Source organism: Schistocerca serialis, chromosome 3 (assembly GCF_023864345.2).
Source record: "Schistocerca serialis cubense isolate TAMUIC-IGC-003099 chromosome 3, iqSchSeri2.2, whole genome shotgun sequence".
In the NCBI taxonomy this organism is placed as follows: domain Eukaryota; kingdom Metazoa; phylum Arthropoda; class Insecta; order Orthoptera; family Acrididae; genus Schistocerca; species Schistocerca serialis.
Genome location: NC_064640.1, coordinates 499,928,596 through 499,951,901, shown reverse-complemented (window position 1 = coordinate 499,951,901; position 23,306 = coordinate 499,928,596). Strand labels below are relative to the sequence as shown.

The following is a 23,306-nucleotide window of genomic DNA, read 5'->3' as shown; positions in this document are numbered from 1 at the left end:
GATCAGTAACAACATTTGTTAGCCATTTTACCTCACGAGAGGATACAATGGCTTTATGGCATCCTTCACTACCGAATCAGTGCATGCAGCCAGGACAGAGGGGGTGCAACGTTATACTGATAAGTAGGCTCGTGCTGCAATGTTCTTTGTAAATTTGATTAGATTTTTTAATCATAGAAATAACATCGAATACGCTCATAACCCGTGAAGTTTAATTTCGTTTCCTCCTCCCCTTCTGGGTGCTTCACTTTTTTTTTTGGTTTTGTTTTGTAAAACTCTTGAAACAATATTTCTTGTTACTGAGGCACAGGGGCACCTTGCCTTATGAGTACATCAGGTGAGGCAGCAAATGCTTTTTGTTAGTGCTGCAGGTAGCATAATGATGAAGTGCCGTCCTATCTGGCAGGTATTTACAACGCTACAGAACTTTCATCTTGGGTGTCTTTGTTGGTTTCACTGATGTACTGTCAGATGCGAGACTTGTCAGACTACTTGACGTTTTGTTTTTCAGAACCTTCAAGTTCGTTCCATTGTATGTAATTTGTTTACACTGGAATCAAGCAGATGAAAAAACAATCCGTGACACCATGTTTACTATTTCGATTTGTCTAACAGAATTTCTTCACCTCCTCAAGTTTCTCTACATTGTTCGTGTTGGCACTATACTCCTTAGGGCTGCACAAAACACTTTATGCTGCATTCTTTCCTCACCATGGTGGAAATTTGACGGCGGTATGACTATTTGACGAGACATGAGCTGACTTCTATCCTTTCATTTTAAAAATAAGATATCATTCCCGCTGGCGTGTCAAACAATATCATCCCTATTAAAATTCTTACTAGTTTTCAATTCTGGCAAGCATATCCTGTTTGGCTGAAATATCTCACAACCACTGATAAATCTTTCTCGCATTTGAGCAGAGGACTTGTAGTTGTGAAGCAGTTACCGAAGTACAGGTGACAAAAATTGTTACCAAGTTCAGGAGAAAGACTGAGAATTATGAACTCTTCAAAAGATTTCTAAATTGTATCACCTACTATTCCTATTTTTTCACAAAGCATCCTCACTTTATATCCCGGATTTATAGAGATCTCTCTCTTATTGTTTTATAACAATTCACCTTCTTAATTTTATTATACTCTTCTGTGGCTAAGTTAACAGCATTTTACTTGCATTGCAGGAGGACTGTTGAGCATTGGTCTCATTTTGTATAACGTACCGTAGCTATGCACCTGTTATTCAGTCACGGAGCACATAATAAAATTTTAAATCGTGTAATATCGTCAGTTGTGGCTCTTCTGCAACTTATAGAAGGCATTTGACAGTACCAGTCATACTGTTCTGTTAGAGAAGTTAAGTTTTTATCTGATACATGGTTCAGTGTATGTCATGTTTACTTCTTATTTCGGAAACACGCCGTTAGGGTAATAAAAGAGGGACACCACGTTACCTGCATTCGCACAAATCACAATTGGCGTTCTGAAGTGTTCGAATACGAACCTGTTGCTGTTTTTGCTCTATTTTAATTATTTACGATTTCAGATTCCTGACATACTATAGGTTGGAACACCCCCAACAGAAACAGAAAAAACTGTTTCAGTATACAGTCGCACTTTTATTTTGCCTACTCTCCCACCTACTTTTGAAGCGAGCTTGATGACTGCGTCCCAGAGGATGACCTGATGATGGTACTTGTACCGAGAACTGTAGCCAGTGGCAAAAAAAGTCCAGCTGTAAACTGAAACAAATATTTTTTGTGATTGAACATTTCATTGGAATCAGGAGACGAATTAATCCTTTTCTCCAAATGGTAAAATCATTATTGGTAGGCCAAGCCAATAAATATCAACAAGGAAACTACACTTCCCAGGTTTATTAATGTGACCTCCTGTAAAAAGCCTGAATAATCACCTTCTGCAACGCGAGATGTGTAGGAAGAGAGTAAATGGGGTTCTGGAAGGTACCGACAGGGATGTGAAGCCATGCCTACTCTAGCGCCGTGGCCAGCTACGCTAGGTTTCTCTGTTGACGAGCCATGGCGCGAACAGCTCGATCGAGGTGGTCCCAGAAATTCTCAATTGGGTTTAAATCCGAGGATTATGGTGGCCACGGGTGTACGATAAACTCATCCTGGTGCTCTTAGAGAGGGACTTTTACAGCGGGCTGTGTGACATGGTGCTTGCTGGAAGATGTCATCGTGCCATTGTGCCTCCCGGAATGAAGAGATCATCCCATGAAAACATTCCACAAAGACTATAACGCTCCCTCCTGGTTGCATGGTGTTCGCTTTCAGACGCTTCACGCCGCACACGCCAACGGCCATATGTCCGATGAAGCATAAAACGTAATTTATCTGAAAAGGCTACCTGTCATCTATCAATGGACGTCTAGTTGCGGTAACGGCTTGAAACTTCCAGCCTTAGAGGCCGATGAACTGCACTCAGTACGGGTGTTTGAACCAGATGCCTGTTGCGGAGGCCCATATTCTGCAACGTTCGACGAACAGTCATTGAGGAGACACTGTTTCTAACCAATTTGTTCATCTGGGCCGTCAGTTGTCAGCGGTTTCCCATCTTTTCTCCCGTACACATCTCCGCAGCCGTCGTGCACCCGTGTCATCTATGGCCTGTGGTGCACCATAGTTACCTCAGCGCCGGTTTTGGCTAGCGCCATTTTGCCCTGCAAGGCATACTTTAACGACGGCGGCACGCAAACAGTGTGCAAAATAAGTCGTTTCGGATATACCCTCACACTTGGCCCGAAATCCAATAACCATGCCCTTTGGACGTCAGATAAATCGCTTCGTTTCGTAATTACAACTGCACTGTTATCCGCCTCCCCCTAGATGTTTTATATACCCTCCACTGCTAGTGCTGCCACCTGACGTTTGTGAGTGGTTACTGCACGCTGGCCTTGAAGATAGGCAGTGGTCACATTAATGTGACTGGACCGTGTAATACATGATTACCTTTTTGTTAAATTTATAATTGTTTTTGCACAGATAGGTTACCTTTAAACTTGGAAAAAATACATATCATTCAGTTTTGTTCTCTCAAAAATATCCACTCTCTTTTACCGATACGTATAAAAAACGCTATGTATAAAATAAACTGGCTATACAGTACTATGTTCATAGGTGTTCATATAGATTAATTATTAGTTTCTCCATATTTGGATGATGATGATTCCGCAGCTGTTGTTCACTTGAAAAGACGCTTCAGATGCTTAATTTCAGCTTTGTTAAGTTCATACGACATGTTCTCCCCCTGATATTAGGCCATTATCAAGTGTACAAGGGATATTCAAAATAATGTGAACACCTGTACTTAATTGGGAACGGTTTATTAATAAAGAGGTTCGACCCCCATTTGACCGTAACACAGCTGCAATTCTTCTTGGAATACTGGCATATAATGATTGCATGCCGGCCGCGGTGGCCGTGCGGTTCTACGCGCTGCAGTCCGGAACCGCGTGACCGCTACGGTCGCAGGTTCGAATCCTGCCTCTGGCATGGATGTGTGTGGTGTCCTTACGTTAGTTAGGTTTAAGTAGCTCTAAGTTCTAGGGGACTGATGACCACAGATGTTAAGTTCCATAGTGCTCAGAGCCATTTGAACCATTTTTGAACAAATCTGCTCCGGGGTCTGCGCTCCAATACCGCCCACAGGGGATTGTGCTGGCCGGGGAAGACGCTGCAGTTCAGTTGTATGCTCCTCATACAACGATTGTACTGTCCTGGCTGTGTGAACGGGTGCATTATCGTCCTGAAATATGGGATCATTGTTGCGGAACAACATTTCAATCATGGGATGCACCTGATCACCCAAAATGTTACCATAAGCGTTGGCTGTAACACGACCTTTGAGAGTAATGATGGTACCGGCAGAATACCATGATACGGCTGCCCACACCATCACACTTCCACCTCCATGCTTAACCGTTGGAATCAAGCAATCAGGATTGTAGGCTTCTTTTGGCGTTCTCCAGACGTAAACCTGGCCCAATGTTGGATATAACGAAAACTTTGACTTGTCGGACCATATGACGTGTTTCCACTGATCAGCTGTCAGGATTTATGCTTCTGCCATGTTTTACGCTTCTTTGCGTTGGTTGTCGTCACTAATGGCATCGGTATAGCAGCTCGTCCGTGGATATTCGCTTTATGGAATTCTCGGCGGACAGTGTCGATGGATACGGGGTCTGAAAGATGGCTATTGAGCTCTGCAGTCACTTTAGCTGCCGTAGTTTTGTTTGTTTTGATACAAGTCGTGTTAGTGTACGACGATCTCTGTCATTTATATTTGATTTGCGCCCACTACTACATTTATACGATGATGTATTTCCATGATCCGTGTAGGCTGTAATGACTATTGAAACAGTTGCTCTTGAGGTATTCAGTAAGTTGGCTGTCTTGGGATGCTCAGCTAATCAGGCTCCCATAATCTGCCCTCTTTGGAACTCTGTTAGGTCTTTCATTACAAGTCGATCTCGGCCTCTGAATGCAGATACGAAGTGTGCACTACTCGTAAACATCCCACACTGATGCCTTGTCCGTACTGAACAAGCAGAGTCCAGCGCAACACGTGCCTTACGAGCATTGTTGACCGTCAAGCACGACCATCCAATTACTGCCACTGTTCACATTATTTTGCATGTCACCTGTATCTGTGTATAGAAAACCAAAGTCAAATAGTAAATTTATGATTTGATTTTGTTTCTCTACAGCATAACTTTCAGATACATTTGAAAACGCCTAACATAAAGGCCAAAACGGGTCGTGTGAACTTAATAAAAGTTCTAACTAAGGAAAAGGAGCGACCTTTCAGTAATTAAACTGAAAAATCCATATACTAGGCCTACTAAAAAGTTTAGGTTTAGCTACGTTTGCCATGAGAATATTTGCAACTTTGGGGATATATATGTTAACATATTTCACAGTTTTCGTTCATTGTCGTCCTATGGGTTGATGTTATGCGGTAACTCCTCACTCAGGCGAAAAATATTCACTACAAAAAAGAAACTGTGATGGGGTTCACATATGTACCGGGTGATCAAAAGGTCAGTATAAATTTGAAAACTGAATAAATCACGGAATAATGTAGATAGAGGGGTACAAATTGACACACATGCTTGGAATGACATGGAGTTTTATTAGAACCAAAAAAATACAGAAGTTCAAAAAATGTCGGACAGATAGCGCTTCATCTGGTCAGAATAGCAATAATTTGCATAACAAAGTAAGACAAAGCAAAGATGATGTTCTTTACAGGAAATGCTCAATGTGTCCACCATCATTCCTCAACAATAGCTGTAGTCGAGGAATAATGTTGTGAACAGCACTGTAAAGCATGTCCGGATTTATGGTGAGGCATTGTCATCAGATGTTGTCTTTCAGCAACCCTAGATATGTCAGTCGATCACGATACACTTGCGACTTCAGGTAACCCAAAAGCCAGTAATCACACGGACTGAGGTCTGGGGACCTGGGAGGCCAAGCATGACGAAAGTGGCGGTTGAGCACACGATCATCACCAAAAGACGCGCGCAAGAGATCTTTAATGCGTCTAGCAATATGGGGTGGAGCGCCATCCTGCATAAACATCGTACGTTCCAGCAGGTGTTTATCAGCCAGGCTGGGGATGCTGCGATTCTGTAACATATCGGCGTACCTCTCACCCGTCACGGTAGCAGTTACAAAACCAGAATCACGCATTTCGTCGAAGAAAAAAGGCCCGATAACGGTAGATGTGGTAAATCCAACCCATACCGTGACTTTCTCGTCGTGCAATGGAGTTTCCACGACAGTTCTATGATTTTCGGTAGCCCAAATTCTGCAGTTGTGGGCGTTGACAGACCCTCAGAGCGTGAAATGAGCTTCGTCGATCCACAACACGTTACTCAACCAATCGTAATCTTCCGCCATCTTTTGAAACGCCCACACCCCAAATGCCCTCCGCTTTACTAAATCGCCAGGTAACAGTTCATGATGCCGATGGATTTTGTACGTATAGCATCAGAGGGTACGCCTCAGTGCCAACCAAACAGTAGTGTATGGAATGCCGGTGTGACGTGCGACTGCACGAGCGCTGACTTCCCCGTGCATAGACGAACCCGCTACAGTCTCCATTTCTTCCTGAACTGTCTCAGCAGCATTACACCTTGTGCTCGGTCGGCCACTACGGGGTATCGTCTAAACAACCCGTGGCTTCGAACCTCGAAATCATTCTCGCCACAGCTGCATTTGTCAACGGACCTTTACCCGTTCGAATCCCCTTCCTATGGCGATAGGATCGTAACGCTGAACTAGCACATTCCCCATTCTGATAATACAGCTTCACTAAAAGCGCCTTTTCAGGTAATGTCAACATGCTGCGACTGCTGGCGCATCTGATTCTCTCTCTCATTGCAGCATACACGATTGTCATGCGCAGTCACTGACGTTTTGCTGTCCAGCGCCATCTGTCGGACATTTTGTGAACTTTTTTTTTTGTTCCAATAAAACCCCATGTTATTCCAAGCATGTGTGTCAATTTTTACCTCTCTATCTACATTATTCCGTGGTTTATTAAGTTTTCAAATTTATACTGACTTTTTGATCACCCGGTACATCCTCTAGGCATTTTTTTAAGCAATTGTGACCATTAATTAAAGCCTCTCAGTATATATTTCTTCATTGTTGAAATCAGTGTCAACAATCCATTGGAGTTTGAGAATAGTGGAGATAGGGGCAAGTGGGCATAGATTTTGGTTTATGAAACTTTATTTATTTATTTATTTATTTTATTTTATTTTATTTTATTTTATTTTTTTGTGGAATATTTCCTCACGACCAAATAACACTTGAAGGAAGTTGTTTTTGCTTCGACTTACCAGCCTTAGTCATGTCGCCCTTCTTGACTTTACATAGCTTTTTTCTTGTTGACCCACTCAGCTGCGATTCTGTCTTTGATAGTACTGTCTGTTAGAGCAGCACTAAACTTCCTTTTTTTCCACGGGGGATTTGATGTCGTAGTCTGACATTGGGCAAAGGACAAATTTCTTTTGGCGAGATGTGTTTGTATTCATTTCTTACAGAAAATATTTTTTAATGAACAATATTGGAGGGTTTAGTTGATATAGGTGAGGGGCGAGCTGTCATAGCTACGCCAACTGACCTCATATCTAATTATACTAACAAGCGCCACGGTGGTATCAAAAAACTTAATGGATACCACACAATTCCAGACATCAGATACAAAAGGTTATAATTCGTGCGTGCAACCACAGATAATCACTTCTTCGAAAATCGCCACTATTAGCACCTCAAATCGATCTACATGCTCACCAGAACAAAAAAAAAAAAAAAAGAAATACGATGAAAAAATTCAGTCAGTAGTCAGAAAAACGATGAAACGACGGTTCTTCCTTCGTGACGTTCCAAAGCCGCCTAAATTTTCGGTGGATGGTGCACTGTTATATACATTCCCCAATATCACGCTGAAAGCACTCGTGGTGGCAGGAAATAGAAGCTGTGGACTGACTAGCCCCCTATGTCAACCAACCACAGTCTCCCTAATAGAGAGATAATTGCCTAGGCTTCGACGGCCAGAATGAGTTAATACGGAAGTTTTCTTGGTATGGTATCGACTCATACTGTAAAAGTAATAGCTTTTTGCAATATTACACTGTACCATACTCAGAAAACTTTCGTGTTAAGTAGTAGAGATATTTGTAAATACAATACTAGAAGGAAAAATGATGTTAGCTTCCCACTAGTGAATCTAGCATTGGTACAGAAAGGAGTGAATTCCACAAATATGAAACTTTTGACAATCTACCCATGGAAATAAAACTTCTAACAGGCAGCAGAAGGGTTTTCAAAAGAATATTACAGTTATTTGTCTTTACCAGTACATTCTATACCATAGAGGAATACTTTGGTCTTCAGCCATAAATCTGTAAATTAGAGCGAGACAGTTTTTTTTAATTGTCTATGCAATATTTTTTTCAACCGTCAACTTGCGCATTGTAAGGATTACCGTGAATGTGACCTAAGGAGCATGCAATGAACCAACAAACTAAATAGGGTGCCCTGTCTAAGGTTGATATGAAAATTACTAACCAATCCTACAAAACGATTAACTGTCATTAGGAATACTACATAGCTGTCACGAAGCGTAGATGCGCTAGGACAGTTTGTGAAGCATATCTAATTTCTTATTCTCAACAGATTGATTTACAGTAGTGTTCTTATTTCTTGACTAGTTCTTAGAGCAAAACTCTTTCTAATACACGTTGGTTTGAAAAACTATCAAAGTTACTAATGCGTTTGGAAATATCTGACGGAATATGTCAACAGCCCTGGGATCATCCATAGCTTTCCAACAATAATGTGGCCCCATTTCCACACGAAACTATCTAGTCGGAATTGCATTGAATTGTGCTGTCCAAGTATGAGACGCCATATGTGGACGAACTCTTCGAATTCGAAACTCGATTACGCGCACCGACATAATTGCGTTACACATCGCCATGTTGCACACTACAATTCGAAGCCATCTAGCGGCAGAGGACTGCAAATATGTAGACATGAAGAACGAAGATGTAGAATGTTAATAATGTTTTATTTAAAAAGCTGTAGGAGTTTTCACATAGAAAATTCGAAGGCATTACTTCTCAGCAAATCCTCGTATAATCCCTTATTGTTTACGAATGTTGCAACTTTTATTAAAAGTTAGACCGCTGTATCCCTGCCGCAGGGAAACGGGAAGTGTACGAGGTGCATTCAAGTTCTAAGGCCTCTGATTTTTTTTCTCCGGACTGGAAAGAGATAGAAACATGCGCATTGTTTTAAAGTGAGGCCGCGTTCATTGTCAATACGTCCCAGAGATGGCAGCACCGTACGGCAGATGGAATTTTACCGCCAACGGCGAGAATGAGAACTGTTTTAAATACTTAAAATGGCGACGTTTTCCTTACTTGAACAGCGTGCAATCATTCGTTTTCTGAATTTGCGTGGTGTGAAACCAATTGAAATTCATCGACAGTTGAAGGAGACATGTGGTGATGGAGTTATGGATGTGTCGAAAGTGCGTTCGTGGGTGCAACAGTTTAATGAAGGCAGAACATTGTGTGACAACAAACCGAAACAACCTCAGGCTCGCACAAGCCAGTCTGACGACATGATCGAGAAAGTGGAGAGAATTGTTTTGGGGGATCGCCGAATGACTGTTGAACAGATCGCCTCCAGAGTTGGCATTTCTGTGGGTTCTGTGCACACAATCCTGCATGACGACCTGAAAATGCGAAAAGTGTCCAGGTGGGTGCCACGAATGCTGACGGACGACCACATGGCTGCCCGTGTGGCATGTTGCCAAGCAATATTGACGCGCAACGGCAGCATGAATGGGACTTTCTTTTCGTCTGTTGTGACAATGGATTAGATGTGGATGCCATTTTTCAATCCAGAAACAAAGCGCCAGTCAGCTCAATGGAAGCACACAGATTCACCGCCACCAAAAAAATTTCGAGTAACCGTCAGTGCTGAAAAAATGATGGTGTCCATGTTCTGGGACAGCGAGGGCGCAATCCTTACCCAATGCATTCCAAAGGGCACTACGGTAACAGGTGCATCCTACGAAAATGTTTTGAAGAACAAATTCCTTCCTGCACTGCAACAAATACGTCCGGGAAGGGCTGTGTGTGTGCTGTTTTACCAAGACAACGCACCCGCACATCGAGCTAACGTTACGCAACAGTTTCTTCGTGATAACAACTTTGAAGTGATTCCTCATGCTCCCTACTCACCTGACCTGGCTCCTAGTGACTTTTGGCTTTTTCCAACAATGAAAGACACTCTATGTGTCCGCACATTCACCAGCCCTGCTGCTATTGCCTCAGCGATTTTCCAGTGGTCAAAACAGACTCCTAAAGAAGCCTTCGCCGCTGCCATGGAATCATGGCGTCAGCGTTGTGAAAAATGTGTACGTCGAGAAGTAACGCCAGTTTCATCGATTTCAGGTGGGTAGTTAATTAGAAAAAAAATCGGAGGCCTTAGAACTTAAATGCACCTCATACAGCATCGCAGCATAGGAAATTAGATCTGTCTACTGAAGTATTTTGTCTGTGGTTTGTAACAAGACCTGCATGAGTCTAACGATGTGCAACAACGCCTTCCTGAAGACTCTCTTTCACGGGAAACACTATTCAAGTCTGTCTGACATTTCGCCTTCCACCGATAATTCCGTGATTTCTGCTGTTACTCTTGACATCTGAAACAAATTTATTTCTGTAAAACTACAATACACTGACGATTTGTCGTTAAGCGTGCAAATGCAGCATTAGGAAGTACGTTTCATATGCTGTGTGATTAGGATTCGACTGCATGTTGGACTACCATTATTTTATTGTCCCCAGTTATCAATAAACGAGCCGAGTAGTAGGGTGTTCGGCCAAAAGAGTGTCACAGCACGAGCTTCAGGATCTTACTATTAGTTGTAGGTTCTCCTGAGCCAATTCCGACGTCTTTTCAATCCCAAGAGCACTGTATTCCCGAGGCTCTGTCTCCTGCTTCATTTAAAGTGTAAGTAGGCTACGTTGCTGCTGCGCACACTAGCCCTCAGTTTTCCCACTTGCCAGAAAGCGCAATGCTCGCGGTCATTTGCGTCGTAAGTTGAGCTATAGCTCAAAAATGTATGGCGATTGAGGTTTTCCTGCTTAAGTTCGTCACCTGTAAGAACTGAGTGCGTTTCGATGAAGGCTTGGCACCGAAATTCTAAACGACATTAACGAAAGCTAAAAACAGCTTAGGTCACACAGATGGGTCAGTCCTCAGCTCATTTTTATCATCCATGTGATCTTCTTCCACTCTTAGGTATCCATATAACCACACTGACACCAGTGACCGTTGAGCTGAACTGTCCAATCTCATATATATGTTCACTATTCATTGAGGAAGCTGCATCGTTCTCCTTAACAACTAAGCTACTACAATATCGTGTTTATGCGCCGATACCAGGCAGCAATTTCCAGTTAAAATCTCCTCGCCTGTGCTGGAATTACATAATGTGGGTACGAGTACGGATTGTGACGCAGGAAGGACGACATATGGAAGTTTGGGTCCGGCCGTGAGTCGACACGGGTAGCCAAAGCGATTTAGGCGACCGCTCGCGTAAAGCGGGAAATCCGTGTTCGAGTCCCGGTCGGGCACAAATTTTCGCTGTCATCATTCATTTATACAGCTGATGTTGTTCATATTTGCATCTGCAAATACATTTCAGGTATTTCATAACGGCTGTAACCGCCGCAGTGCCTCTTCATTCGGATATACATACATACATACATACATACATGTCCGAAGGAACGTTGCATCGTTCTTGTTAACATCAGAAACACTGCAATATCGTACCACTACAGAATGTCTGACGCCATCTACTCATCGTGAACTGCTACTCCAGACAACAGAGCTCTCCAGGTACAAACAGAATACAGAAATGTGGAATCTGCAAAATATTACCTAGTAAACAAAGAACTGCTCGTGTAGTATAACACATAAACAGACATACAGATGTGTGTCAGACTCGGATTGAATCTGCACGCTGGATTAGTAGCCGTTGCTTTAGTGCAATATCCAGCCGAAGTATAGTGTTTAGGCAGTTTTCTATATACACCTGTGTAAATGTTGGGCTGTTTACTATCTGTCTTTAAGAAAACAATACACGAACCCGTTAAAACACTGCAACACGAACAACATCATGCCATGTCAGCAGGAAGGTCATTGGCCCACAGAAATACACTGAAGAGCCAAAGAAACTGGAACACCTGCCTAATATCATGTGGGCCCCCGGGAGCACGCAGAAGTGCTGCGACACAAGGTGGCATGGACTCGACTAATGTCTGAAGTAGTGCTAGAGGGAACTGACACCATGAATCCTGCAGGGCTATCCATAAATCCGTAAGGTGGAGATATCTTCCGAACAGCTCGTTGCAAGGCATCTCAGATATGCTCAATAATGTTCATTCTGGGGAGTTTGGTGGCCAGCGGAGGTGTTTAAACTTCGAAGAGTTTTCCTGGAGCCACTCTGTAGCAATTCTGGACGTGTGGGGTGTTGCATTGTGCTGCTGGAATTGCCCAAGTCCGTGGGAATGCACAATGGACATGGTTGGATGCAGGTGATCAGACAGGATGCTTACATACGTGTCACCTGTCAGAGTCGTATCAAGCCGTACTAGGGGTCCCATATCACTCCAACTGCTCACGCCCCATAGCATTACAGAGCCTCCACCAGCTTAAACAGTCCCCTGCTGACATGCAGGGTCCATGGATTCATGATATTGTCTCCAAACACGTACATGTCCATCCGCTCGATACAATTTGAAACGAGACTCGTCCGACCAGGCAACATGTTTTCGGTCATCAAAAAAGAGTTCAAATGACTCTGAGAACTGTGGGACTTAATATCTGAGTTCATCAGTCCCCTGGAACTTAGAACGACTTCAACCTAACTTACCTAAGGACATCACACACATCCATCCCCTAGGATTCGAACCTGCGACCGTAGTAGCAGCGCGGTTCCGGACTGAAGCGCCTAGAATCGCTCGGCCACAGCGAATGTCGGGCTCTGGCGAGGCGCAAAGCTTCATGTTGTGCAGTCATCAAGGGTACACGAGTGGTTCTTCGGCTCCGAAAGCCCACACCAATGATGTTTCGTTGAATGGTTCGCACGCTGACTCTTGTTGATGGCCCAGCATTGAAATCTGCAGCAATTTACGGAAGGGTTGCACTTCTGTCACGCTGAACGATTCTCTTCAGTCGTTGTGAGTTCCATTCTTGCATGATCTTTTTCAAGCCGCTGCAGGTTTGAAGATTCGATGTTTTACCGGATTCCTGATGTTTACGGTACACTCTTGAAATGGTCGACGGGAAAATCTCCACTTCGTCGCTACCTCAGAGATGCTGTGTCCCATCGCTCGTGCGCCGATTATAACATTACGTCCAAACTCCTTAAATCTTTATAACCTGCCATTGTAGGAGCAGCAACCGACCTAACAACTGCGCCAGATACTTGCTGTCTTATATAGGCATTGCCGACCACAGCGCAGTATTCTGCCGTTTTACATATATCTGTATTTGCATACGCATGCCCAAGCCAGTTTTTTGGCGCTTCAGTGTATAATAAAGCTGAATTCAGAATGGACTAATGTCCATCACTTGCGACATTCAGAAATGTCAATTAAAATTACTTACCTTGTTAAAAAAAACGCGTCAATGAGTTCTACTGGAATCAGTTCGACATTTAGTGGTAAGTCTCGTTCTGTACTAGATTACGTATATGATCATAGAAGACATTCGTCACACTCCACGGAAGTAGATCCAGTGCCTATGTTTATGGCTGTTGTGTGTGTATAAGAATATTAAAAAGATGGAACGAAGAGCGACTCGTTTCGTCACTGGATCGTTTAGTCGGCGCGAGAGCAAAACGGAGATGCTTAACAAAATTCCAGTGCCAGACGCTACAAGAGAGGTGTTGTGCATCACGTAAAGGTTCGCTATTGAAATTTAGAGATAGTACATTCCCTTAAGAATCGTGCACCAAGCTACTTCGACCACATATGTCTCGCAAAATGAGCACTATGCGAAACACCGAGAAATTAGAGCTAATACGAAGCTTACCGACAGGCATTCTTGCCACGCGCCATTCGTGAGTGGAACAAATGGTTCAAATTACCTGAAGGAGATGTAATGGCTGTGGTCTCGAAAGCCAACACTAACGTTCGAGATGCTGTGTGCTGAACTCATGTCCCCCGATACCGCAAGCCAACAACTCCTTCGGCAGAGGTTCGGTGAGCTGTCATCGCGTGCCCCCTGGTCTAATAGCGAACTACTTTGGTTTCTTTTGTTCTACTAAAATGTTGGTATTACCTTACAGACATAGGCTTTGTTTCCACAGTCGTTTCACAAACATCGCGAATATGTGACGAAAACGAACGGGAGAAAAAGCCTCCTAGAAATCTTGATATCAATTCAGACGACAAAGAAGCTAGAACTTGAGGAAAGCCATTTGTTTATTCTTGACAGCTGTTACAATCATCTGACATGAAAATAAATATGGCTATTAGTGAGTAGCTGAGTGGCATTGGGTTTTTAGCGAGGACAACGAAAAATGAAAATGAACCAAATGCTGTTGAGCTCAGAAGACAACACGAGCTGGTCAAGTGTGAGTATTCTGTTCGTGGCATGCACTTCTGTGACGTAAATCAATTACTTTCAAAATGGTTCAAATGGCTCTGAGCACTGTGGGACTTAACTTCTGAGGTCATCAGTCCCCTAAAACTTAGAACTACTTAAACCTAACTAACCTAAGGACATCACACACATCCATGCCCGAGGCAGGATTCGAACCTGCGACAGTAGCGGTCTTGCGGTTGCAGACTGAAGCGCCTAGAACCGCTCGGCCACTCCGGCCGGCTGAGTGGAACAGGGGGAACATGGAACGAGCATGTAAGGATTGTAGTAGGCAAGCCGAATGGTCGACTTTGGTATATTGAGACAATTTTAGGAAAGTATGGTTCATCTGTAAAGGAGACGGCGAACAGAACACTAGTGTAGCCCATTGTTGAGTACTGATCGAGTGTTTGAGATCCACATCAGGTCGGATTAAAGGAAGACATTGAAGCAATTCAAACGGGGCTGCAAGATCAAACCCGCAAGTATTATGGCGATGCTTCGGGAACTCAAATGGGAAATCCTGAATGGAAGGCGACGCTCTTTTCGAGGAACGCTGTCGAGAAAATTTGGAGAACCGGCTGACTGCAGAACGATTGCACTGTCGTCAACGTACATTTGGTTTAAGGATTAAAAGAGACCATAAGAGGAATTAGGGCTAGTACGGAGGCATACAGACACTCGTTTTCCTCTCCCTCTGTTTGCGAGTGTTACAGGGAAGGAAATGGACTTGTAGTGCTACCAGGTACTCTCTGCTACACACCATAATGAGGCTTGCTGAGTACAAATGCAGATCTAGATCATTTTTTCCATTGCTTGCAGAATCCTCAATCCAGTCTCACTGTTTGACAAATATGTTTATTTAGAAGGTATTTTCTTTTATTATTGTAACATGTGTGGTAGTGTTTGCGAGAGACTCGTCAGAAGTCGATATACGTCACAGTTCTCAATTCCCCATTTACAAGAACAGTCCTAAATTTTACGTGAAAACAAGAGTTAGATTTCACGCGATCACTAGTTTCGGCGCCCGTGTTTTTTTTATGACTTCCTGCTGGTGTTCTTCTCCTAACCATTCCCCGTCCGTTATGTAGACTATGAGATTATACTCCATTCTAATTTCCGAATCCGTACCGTATGTTCACATCACACGCCTCTTACCAGTCGAATTCTGGAGATGAACATTGATACCCCTTCACCGCCGCCACGAATGCCAGCTCGTCACCGTCTTACAGTGTGTCCTACGAGGAATGGTTAATATGCAGCGATATGACGGGAACGATCATTCGAAGCAAAAGGTCTAATAAACAGGGACTGTAAAATGCATATCTTAAGAGCTGTGAACAAATCTATTCTACTGCAAGCTCTTTGCTTCCTATATTTTGAGAGCATAGTATTGCTCAGTGTAAGAAAAAGTATAGTTCGCTACTGCGAAACAAATCTCTTCTGCTGAGAATTTTTTGCTTCGAGTGATCGTACCTGTCATATTCCTCAATATTCACAATTTCTCTCTGGACATCCTGTGTAGCAAGGAATTTCGTATTTCACGTACGCAAACTTCCGCCCCCATATCTCCCCCTTCCGTATCTTCTTTATTATTCATTTGACATAGTCGAAGTTTTTAGAATGTGCGAAGGATCTTTGGGACGTTCCTGTGCTGCCACACAAATCTGGAGAGTAAGTAGCAAAATAACACCAATGACTTCCTGCCAACTCTGCCTCAGACGTCTGGGGCTTGAGGTTCATTCGCTTCTACTCTCCTTATCCAAATGCATGATTTCACATTTTAGAGGTACCTCGCAACGCTTGACAGGTGCACACAAACGGTGAAATTATACACTATGTGATCAAAAGTATCCGGACACCTGGCTGAAAATTACTTAAAAGTTCGTGGCGCCCTGCATCGGTACAAGTTCGTGGCGCCCTGCATCGGCAATGCTGGAATTCAATATGGTGTTGGCCCACCCGTAGCCTCCCACTCTCGCAGGCATACGTTCAATCATGTGAAGTTCATCTAGAAGGAAAGAAGAGTCGAACCATTGTTTCAAACAACGGCTTACCAGAAGGTTCCGTATTGGCACCATTACTTTTCAATGTGTACATAAGCGACATACCAACAACAAATGCGCGGAGGTTCTGTTACGCAGATGACATGGCCCTGGCTGTCAACATGAAAGTTTTGAACAGTGTGAAAACTCCCTTAACCAAGACCTCGGAGTAATGGGTAAATATTTCAGATCTTGTAGATTAATTCCTAACCCAATAAAGTCAGAAGTTACAGTGTTTCATTTAAACAACCAACAGGCAACCCCGTCCCTTGACGTTACCCTTGCTGGTAGAAAGTTAAAGCATAACCCAAACCCAAAATATCTTGGTAGTAAATTGGATAGATCGCTTACATTTAAACCACACCTAATAGATACTGCTGCTAAGATACGTACAAGAAATAATATTATTCAAAAGCTCGCCGATACTAGCTGGGGAGCTGATGTACATACTCTGAAGATTTCTTTTGTAGCGCTGGTATACTCTGTTCCGGAGTATTGCAGCCCTGTTTGGCTTAACAGCAGCCACACGTCTAAAGTGGATACTCAACTAAACAATACCATGACAACCATAACTGGGACCATTAAATCCACCCCACTACCTTGGCTTCCTGTTCTCTGCAGTATAGCTCCACCATATCTTAGGCGGCAAACCGCCTTAGTTAATGAATGGCGTAAAATCTCCTCCAATACCAACCTTCCAATCCATCAGGACATTGCCCCAAATCTTTCCCGACTAAGATCTAGAAGACCACCATGGAGAACAGCTCAAAACCTTATGGCTACGTCTTACGATGCTGTGGATTCATGGAAAAATGAATGGTCTCAGACTGGACTATGCAAGAACTGCAATGAAATATCACCTGGTGGAAACCTACCTGGTACAGACCTGCCAAGAAGAACTTGGGCTATACTCAATAGACTCAGAACTGGTCATGGCAGAAGTGGCGAGATGCTCTGCAGATGGGGCATAAGAGATTCACCACAGTGCGGTTGTGGACATACAGAGCAAACGATCCAGCACATCATTCAGGAATGCCCTAAACGTGCGTTTAAAGGATCTATTCGAGAACTTTATGCAGCCTCCCCTGCAGCCGTCGAGTGGATGGAAAACCTAGAGGTAGAACTTTAAAGAGACTCTATAGATTCCATATATGTGATTCCTGGATGACCTCATAGCAACAATTTCTATATGATAATTTTATCTTATCTATGAAAAGATACCTTATTGTAACAACCTGTGTATGCCTACTTTATCCTTAATTGAATGTCCATAAGACGAGACATTATTTATGTGTTATAATGTATGTTGATTTTATCTTTATCTGTCTGTATGTATTTAAACATGAAACCATTTGTACTTGAAAACCACATACGCTAAATAATAATAATAATGTGCTGGAAGGTTTCTTGGGAATGGCAGCCAATTCTTCACGGAGTGCTGCACTGAGGAGAGGTATCGATGTCGGTTGGTGAGGCCTGGCACGAAGTCGGCGTTCCAAAACATCCCAGAGGTGTTCTATCCGTGCAGGCCAGTCCATTACAGGGATGTTATTGTCGTGTAACCACTCCGCCACAGGCTGTGCATTATGAACAGGTGCTAGATCGTGTTGAGGGATGCAATCACCATCCGCGAATTGCTCTTCAACAGAGGGAAGTAAGAAGGTGCTTAATACATCAATGTAGGCCTGTGCTGTGATAGTGTCACGCAAAACAACAAGGGGTGCAAGCCGCCTCCATGAAAAACACGACCACACCATAACATCACCGCCTCCGAATTTTACTGTTGGCACTACACACGCTGGCAGATGACGTTCGCCGGGCATTCGCCATATCGACACCCTACCATCGGATGACCACAACGTGTACCGTCATTCGTCACTCCACACAACTTTTTCCACTGTTCAATCGTCCAATGTTTACGCGCGTTACACCAAGCGAGGCGTCGTTTGGCATTTACCGGCGTGATGTGCGGCTTATGAGCAGCCGCTCGACCACGAAATCTAAGTTATCTCATCTACCAAATCAAATGGTCCAAATGGCTCTGAGCACTATGGGACTTAACATCTATGGTCATCAGTCCCCTAGAACTTAGAACTACTTAAACCTAACTAACCTAAGGACCTCACATAATATCTCACCCACCGCCTAATTGTCATAGTACTTGCAGTGGATCCTGATGCAATTTGGAATTCATGTGTGATGGTCTGGATAGATGTCTGCCTACTACACATTACGACCCTCTTCAACTGTCGGCGGTCTCGGTCAGCCCACAGGCGAGGTCGGCCTGTACGCTTTTGTGGAGTAAGTGTCCCATCACGTTTCCACTTCACTGTCACATCGGAAACAGTGGACCTAAGGATGTTTAGGAGTGTGGAAATCTCGCGTACAGACGTATGACAAGTGACACTCAGTCACCTGACCACGTTCGAAGTCCGTGAGTTCCACGGAGTGCCCCATTCCGGTCTCTCAAGATGTCTAATGACTACTGAGATCGCTGATATGTAGTACCTGGCAGTAGGTGGCAGCACAATGCACCTCATATGGAAAACGTATGTTTTTGGGGGTGTCCGAATACTTTTGATCACATTATGTATGTCCTTTTCGGACTGTAACTTGTGTCTCAAGATATTCATTGCTCCAGAAGTTAATTCTTTACGCTGTGGTTTACATTTCCGTGGCGAAGAACATGACATGAAGAAAGATTGTCGTTTAACGTCCAGTTGACGATGAGGTCATTAGACGCGGAGTAAAACTCAGATCGCGCAAGGATTAGGAAAGGAAACGGCCGAGTTCTTTTCGGGGGAACCATGCCGGTTTCTACCTTAACAGACTTAACGCTAACATCGCAAAACTAAAATGTGGAAGGCCAGATGGTATCTGAACACTGCGTTTGCCTTTACCTCTGAACTACCTCGCTCGATAGTTGTTAACAAGTTTCCCCGATAGCAAAATTAACAAAAAAGTGTCTTCATTCGTTGTGGAAAGTAGTGTAGAGACTATAGAGAGTTTTTTCTGCGTTATCTATGACAGGCAAATCTAAGCGAAGTTCAATAAATGTAACGTTGCTTAAATATTACACTATTGTTTACTAAACGAGCATTGAGCAAAAAACAAGACAATGTCCCCATTATTACCTCTCAAGAAACTAATTCACACTAAATCACAGCCCTGATTTGGTGGAAGATATTTCGTAAAGTTGTTAGTCGTTCCCTTTCCTCGCTCTTTCGCGACTGTAAATAAAGAATATGACTCTCTCTACGCCATTCTATTTGTTCCATGACGTCTTTTTGATCTCTGTGTGAAACTGACGATTGAGCCATTGAAGCTGTTTTACAGTTTTGTACAGTAATAACGAAGCCACGTGACATATAATGGACTCGCAAAACGTGATGGGCGGGATTCAAAAAATCGGTGCGGCTGTCTATATTTAACTGCAGTTTTCCTGCATAATGTACGGCGAATATCTTAATGGTTTGCTTGAAATCTTGCAAATGAATTCCAGCTCCGTCCTTGTCAAACCCGAGACTGTGTTTCACCTCTAACAAGCTTGTTGCCGACAAGACGTTAACCCTTAACCTCCTTTCTTTACTTAGAAGATTGAAATTTACCGAAGCACTCTCGAGTGTAGAACCTCGTCGTCGTCGTCATCTTCGTCGTCATCGTCTATTTATTTTCTTCCTTTTTTCCGGCTTCCCATTTTAAGTTCACCAGGCATCTCCAAAACAATTACGTATTTGAATTCTATCGAAGTCTAATATCAAATTGAATCAATTACATGCTAGGTACAAGCGATCCTTTCATCAGTAGCGTATGCGAAGATTTAGCAGTCTAGCAGAAGGCCAGAGAGAGTAGCGAAGTGTTTCTTTGCGTTGCAGGCAGGCGGAGGGGATGTCGCGGCGCAGGAGCGTGTGCGGCGTGGCGCTGATCTGTTCCATCGGCGTGCTGATGCTGCTGGCCAGCCAGAGACTCGTCAGCACCGCCAACATGGAGCGCACCCCTTTCATCGACATCGGACGCACCATTCAGGTGAGGCCAGTCCCCACTCCACATTAGCGGTTCCGTAGGCTGGAGAATGTCGAGAACAGGGAAGATGAGAGGGGGAGTGGTGATTCTGATGGGAGGGGGTGACGATGCCATGGTAGAGTTTCAAACTGGATGATTTTTACAAGCAATCACGTCCTCAGTTCCGAAACTGACCACTTTTATTTGCATGCCCGAGAAAAAGTAAATCACCCAGAGCGGTAGGAAGAAACGATATAAAACTTCACAGGTTATGAGGATGTGTGATATTATTTCAGTGATTACAAAATCGAGTCAAATTTACAAAGAACTTGACATTATGAGCCTACTTATCAGTGTGATGCTGCACACCGTCTGGTCAGGATGCATGCACTAATTCAGTTTAAAAGGGTGTCATGAAACTCTTGTTTCCTCTCCTGAAGCAAGCTGGCTCATAACTGTTGTAATTGGTCCTGGGTATCCTGCATACTGGCACTCGAATGGAGTTGAAGTCGCAGCAGATCCCACACGTGTTCTATCGGGGACAGGTGTGGGGATCTTGCTGGCCACTGGAGTATCTCGGCATCACGCAGGCAGTTCATAGACACACGTGCCATGTGTGCATGAGCATTGTTCTGTAGAAAAGTGGCACCGTGATACAATCGCATGAGAGGTAACCCAAGAGGACGCAGGATGTCTGTGACATACCGTTACGCCGCCATTGTTCCTTCAGTCGCTACCAGCGTCGACCTGAAATCATATCCTATGGCGACTTACACCACGACACCACGAGTCATACCGCACTGCTTCGTCAAAACAATTGGAAGAGCCGGATCTGTCTCCAGATCGCCGCCATACTCCTCGACGAGAGTCATCCAGGGTAGTTTATTTATTTAATCGTATGGATAGGGCCCCCCGTCGGGCAGGCCGTTCGCCGGTCTTTCAATCTGGCGCCACATCGGCGACCAGCAGTCGATGAGGATGATAGGATGATGATGAAGACAGCACAACACCCAGTCCCTGGGCGGAGAAAATTCCCCGACCCAGCCAGGACTCGAACCCGGGCCCAGAGGATTGACAATCCGTCACGCTGACCATTTTTTTATTTTTTTAAATCTCATTTTTTTCGATTTTGTTTGTTGCATCTGCTCGGGGCGGACGTCGTAAGACATCCGTTTAAGTTCGTTGTTGATCGATTCCATTCAGCTACCGGGGACGGACAATCCAGGGTAATGCAGAACCGCGATTTATCGCTGAACACAATGCGACGCAATTCATCAGCAGTCCACGTATCCCGGTCCCGGCGCAACTCCAAACAAAACAGTTTGTGTTATGGTGCTAACAGCATACTACGGATGGGACTATAATTGGAAAATTGGAAATTTGTGGTAAGGACTATGGGACCAAACTGCTGAGGTCATCGGTCCCTAGGCTTACGCACTACTTAATCTAACTTAAACTACCTTATGCTAAGGACAACACTCACACCCATGCCCGAGGGAGGACTCGTACCTCCGACGGCGGTAGGCGCGCGAACTGCGATAGGACGCCCTAGACCGCACGGCTACCCCGCGCGGCGGACTGTAATTGCCTTGCCATGCCGCTTCTAGTTCCGATCAGTGGTGAAGGATGACACAAAACGTTGAAGGAAGTCCGACATTGTTCTCGGATGGCAGGTGCAGATGTGAAGAAGAGGTTAAGATGTATGTGGTGCACAATACGGCGATTCTCCATTGTGGTGGTCAGACGTGGTCGACCGGAAGCCTTACGGTGAGTGTATTTGTTCTCACGTTGTTGTATAAAATTACCTTGACACACGACCATGTCTTCTGGGTGCTTCATTCTTTTTGTGTAAGTTGTTGCAATATTTGAGGTGTATTTCAATGTCACAATTAATGCTACTTAAACTGGTCTCAGTTCCCCTTATTCCCACTGACTTGCATTCCGATTATCTCGATTTGATCATCATAGCACGTGATAATTAACAGCTCAATATCCTTTTGTACGCTTATAATTATCTCAGTGCCTGCTACCAGCTTTTATGCCCAGTAATCAATTCTGTATGTATGTATGTGTGTGTGTGTGTGTGTGTGTGTGTGTGTGTGTGTGTGTGTGTGCGTGCGTGCGTGCGTGCGTGCATGCAAGAGTCGCCATACACAACAGTACCATTTCCAGTGTAGACATAATAGAAGAAATTCACTCCTAGCCACAAATATACAAATATTTGGCAGTCTTTTTCTTTTTTTGTTTTAGCTGAATATGGCGGCATGTGCTCCCATGAAACTAGTACCTCTTCATTTTACTAGGCCACCTGAAAATAATTTCTCTAAAAATGTTTCAAATGGCTCTGAGCACTATGGGACTTAACATCTGTGGTGATCAGTCCCCTAGAACTTAGAACTACTTAAACCTAACTAACCTAAGGACATCACACACATCCATGCTCAAGGCAGGATTCGAACCTGCGACCGTATCAGTCGCGCGGTTCCGGACTGAGCGCCTAGAACCGCTGACCACCGCGGCCGGCGCAATATTTTCTCTCTTTTATTGCAACAATAATAATATCAGTATGGAAGAAGACAATGCAGGACTGAAGACCAAAATGGATAACTTCTGAATTTAATTTAATTTTAAGCGATGATAAGTATCGGACGCACGTCCATTTTTAAGTGCCGAGTACATGTACGAATGCGTATTTTGATAAACAAGAAAACATTGGTGTCTCTTTCGTAGCTCACAAGCGACATCTGAGGTCATCAGCCGCCTAGACGTAGAAATACTTAAACCTAACTAACCTAAGGACATCACACTCATCCATGCCCGAGGCATGATTCGAACCTGCGACCGTAGCTGCAGCGCGGTTCCGGACTGAAGCGCCTAGAACCGCTGGGCTACAACGGCCGGCTTTAACAATTCACAAAAATTTGTAATAATATTATAAACAAATTTGGAAAGGAGTATAATTTCATAAATATTTACGAATTGAAAGTACTTATATTAAGACCACGCATTTCGCACTGTACGACCGAAATGAGAATAAACATTGCTAAAAAACTAT

The 23,306-nt window shown here is 43.8% G+C and overlaps 1 protein-coding gene across 5 annotated transcripts in view; it reads left to right on the top strand.

Moving 5' to 3' along the window:
• The window catches only part of LOC126470386 (carbohydrate sulfotransferase 5-like), a 329,795-nt gene that overhangs the window by 202,368 nt on the left and 104,121 nt on the right, over positions 1-23,306 (top strand). For all 5 annotated transcript variants that reach the window (XM_050098216.1, XM_050098219.1, XM_050098218.1 and 2 more), the window contains one exon: positions 20,125-20,275. In XM_050098216.1, coding sequence (XP_049954173.1) covers positions 20,125-20,275 — 151 coding nt within the window. The remainder of the gene's footprint in view (positions 1-20,124; positions 20,276-23,306) is intronic.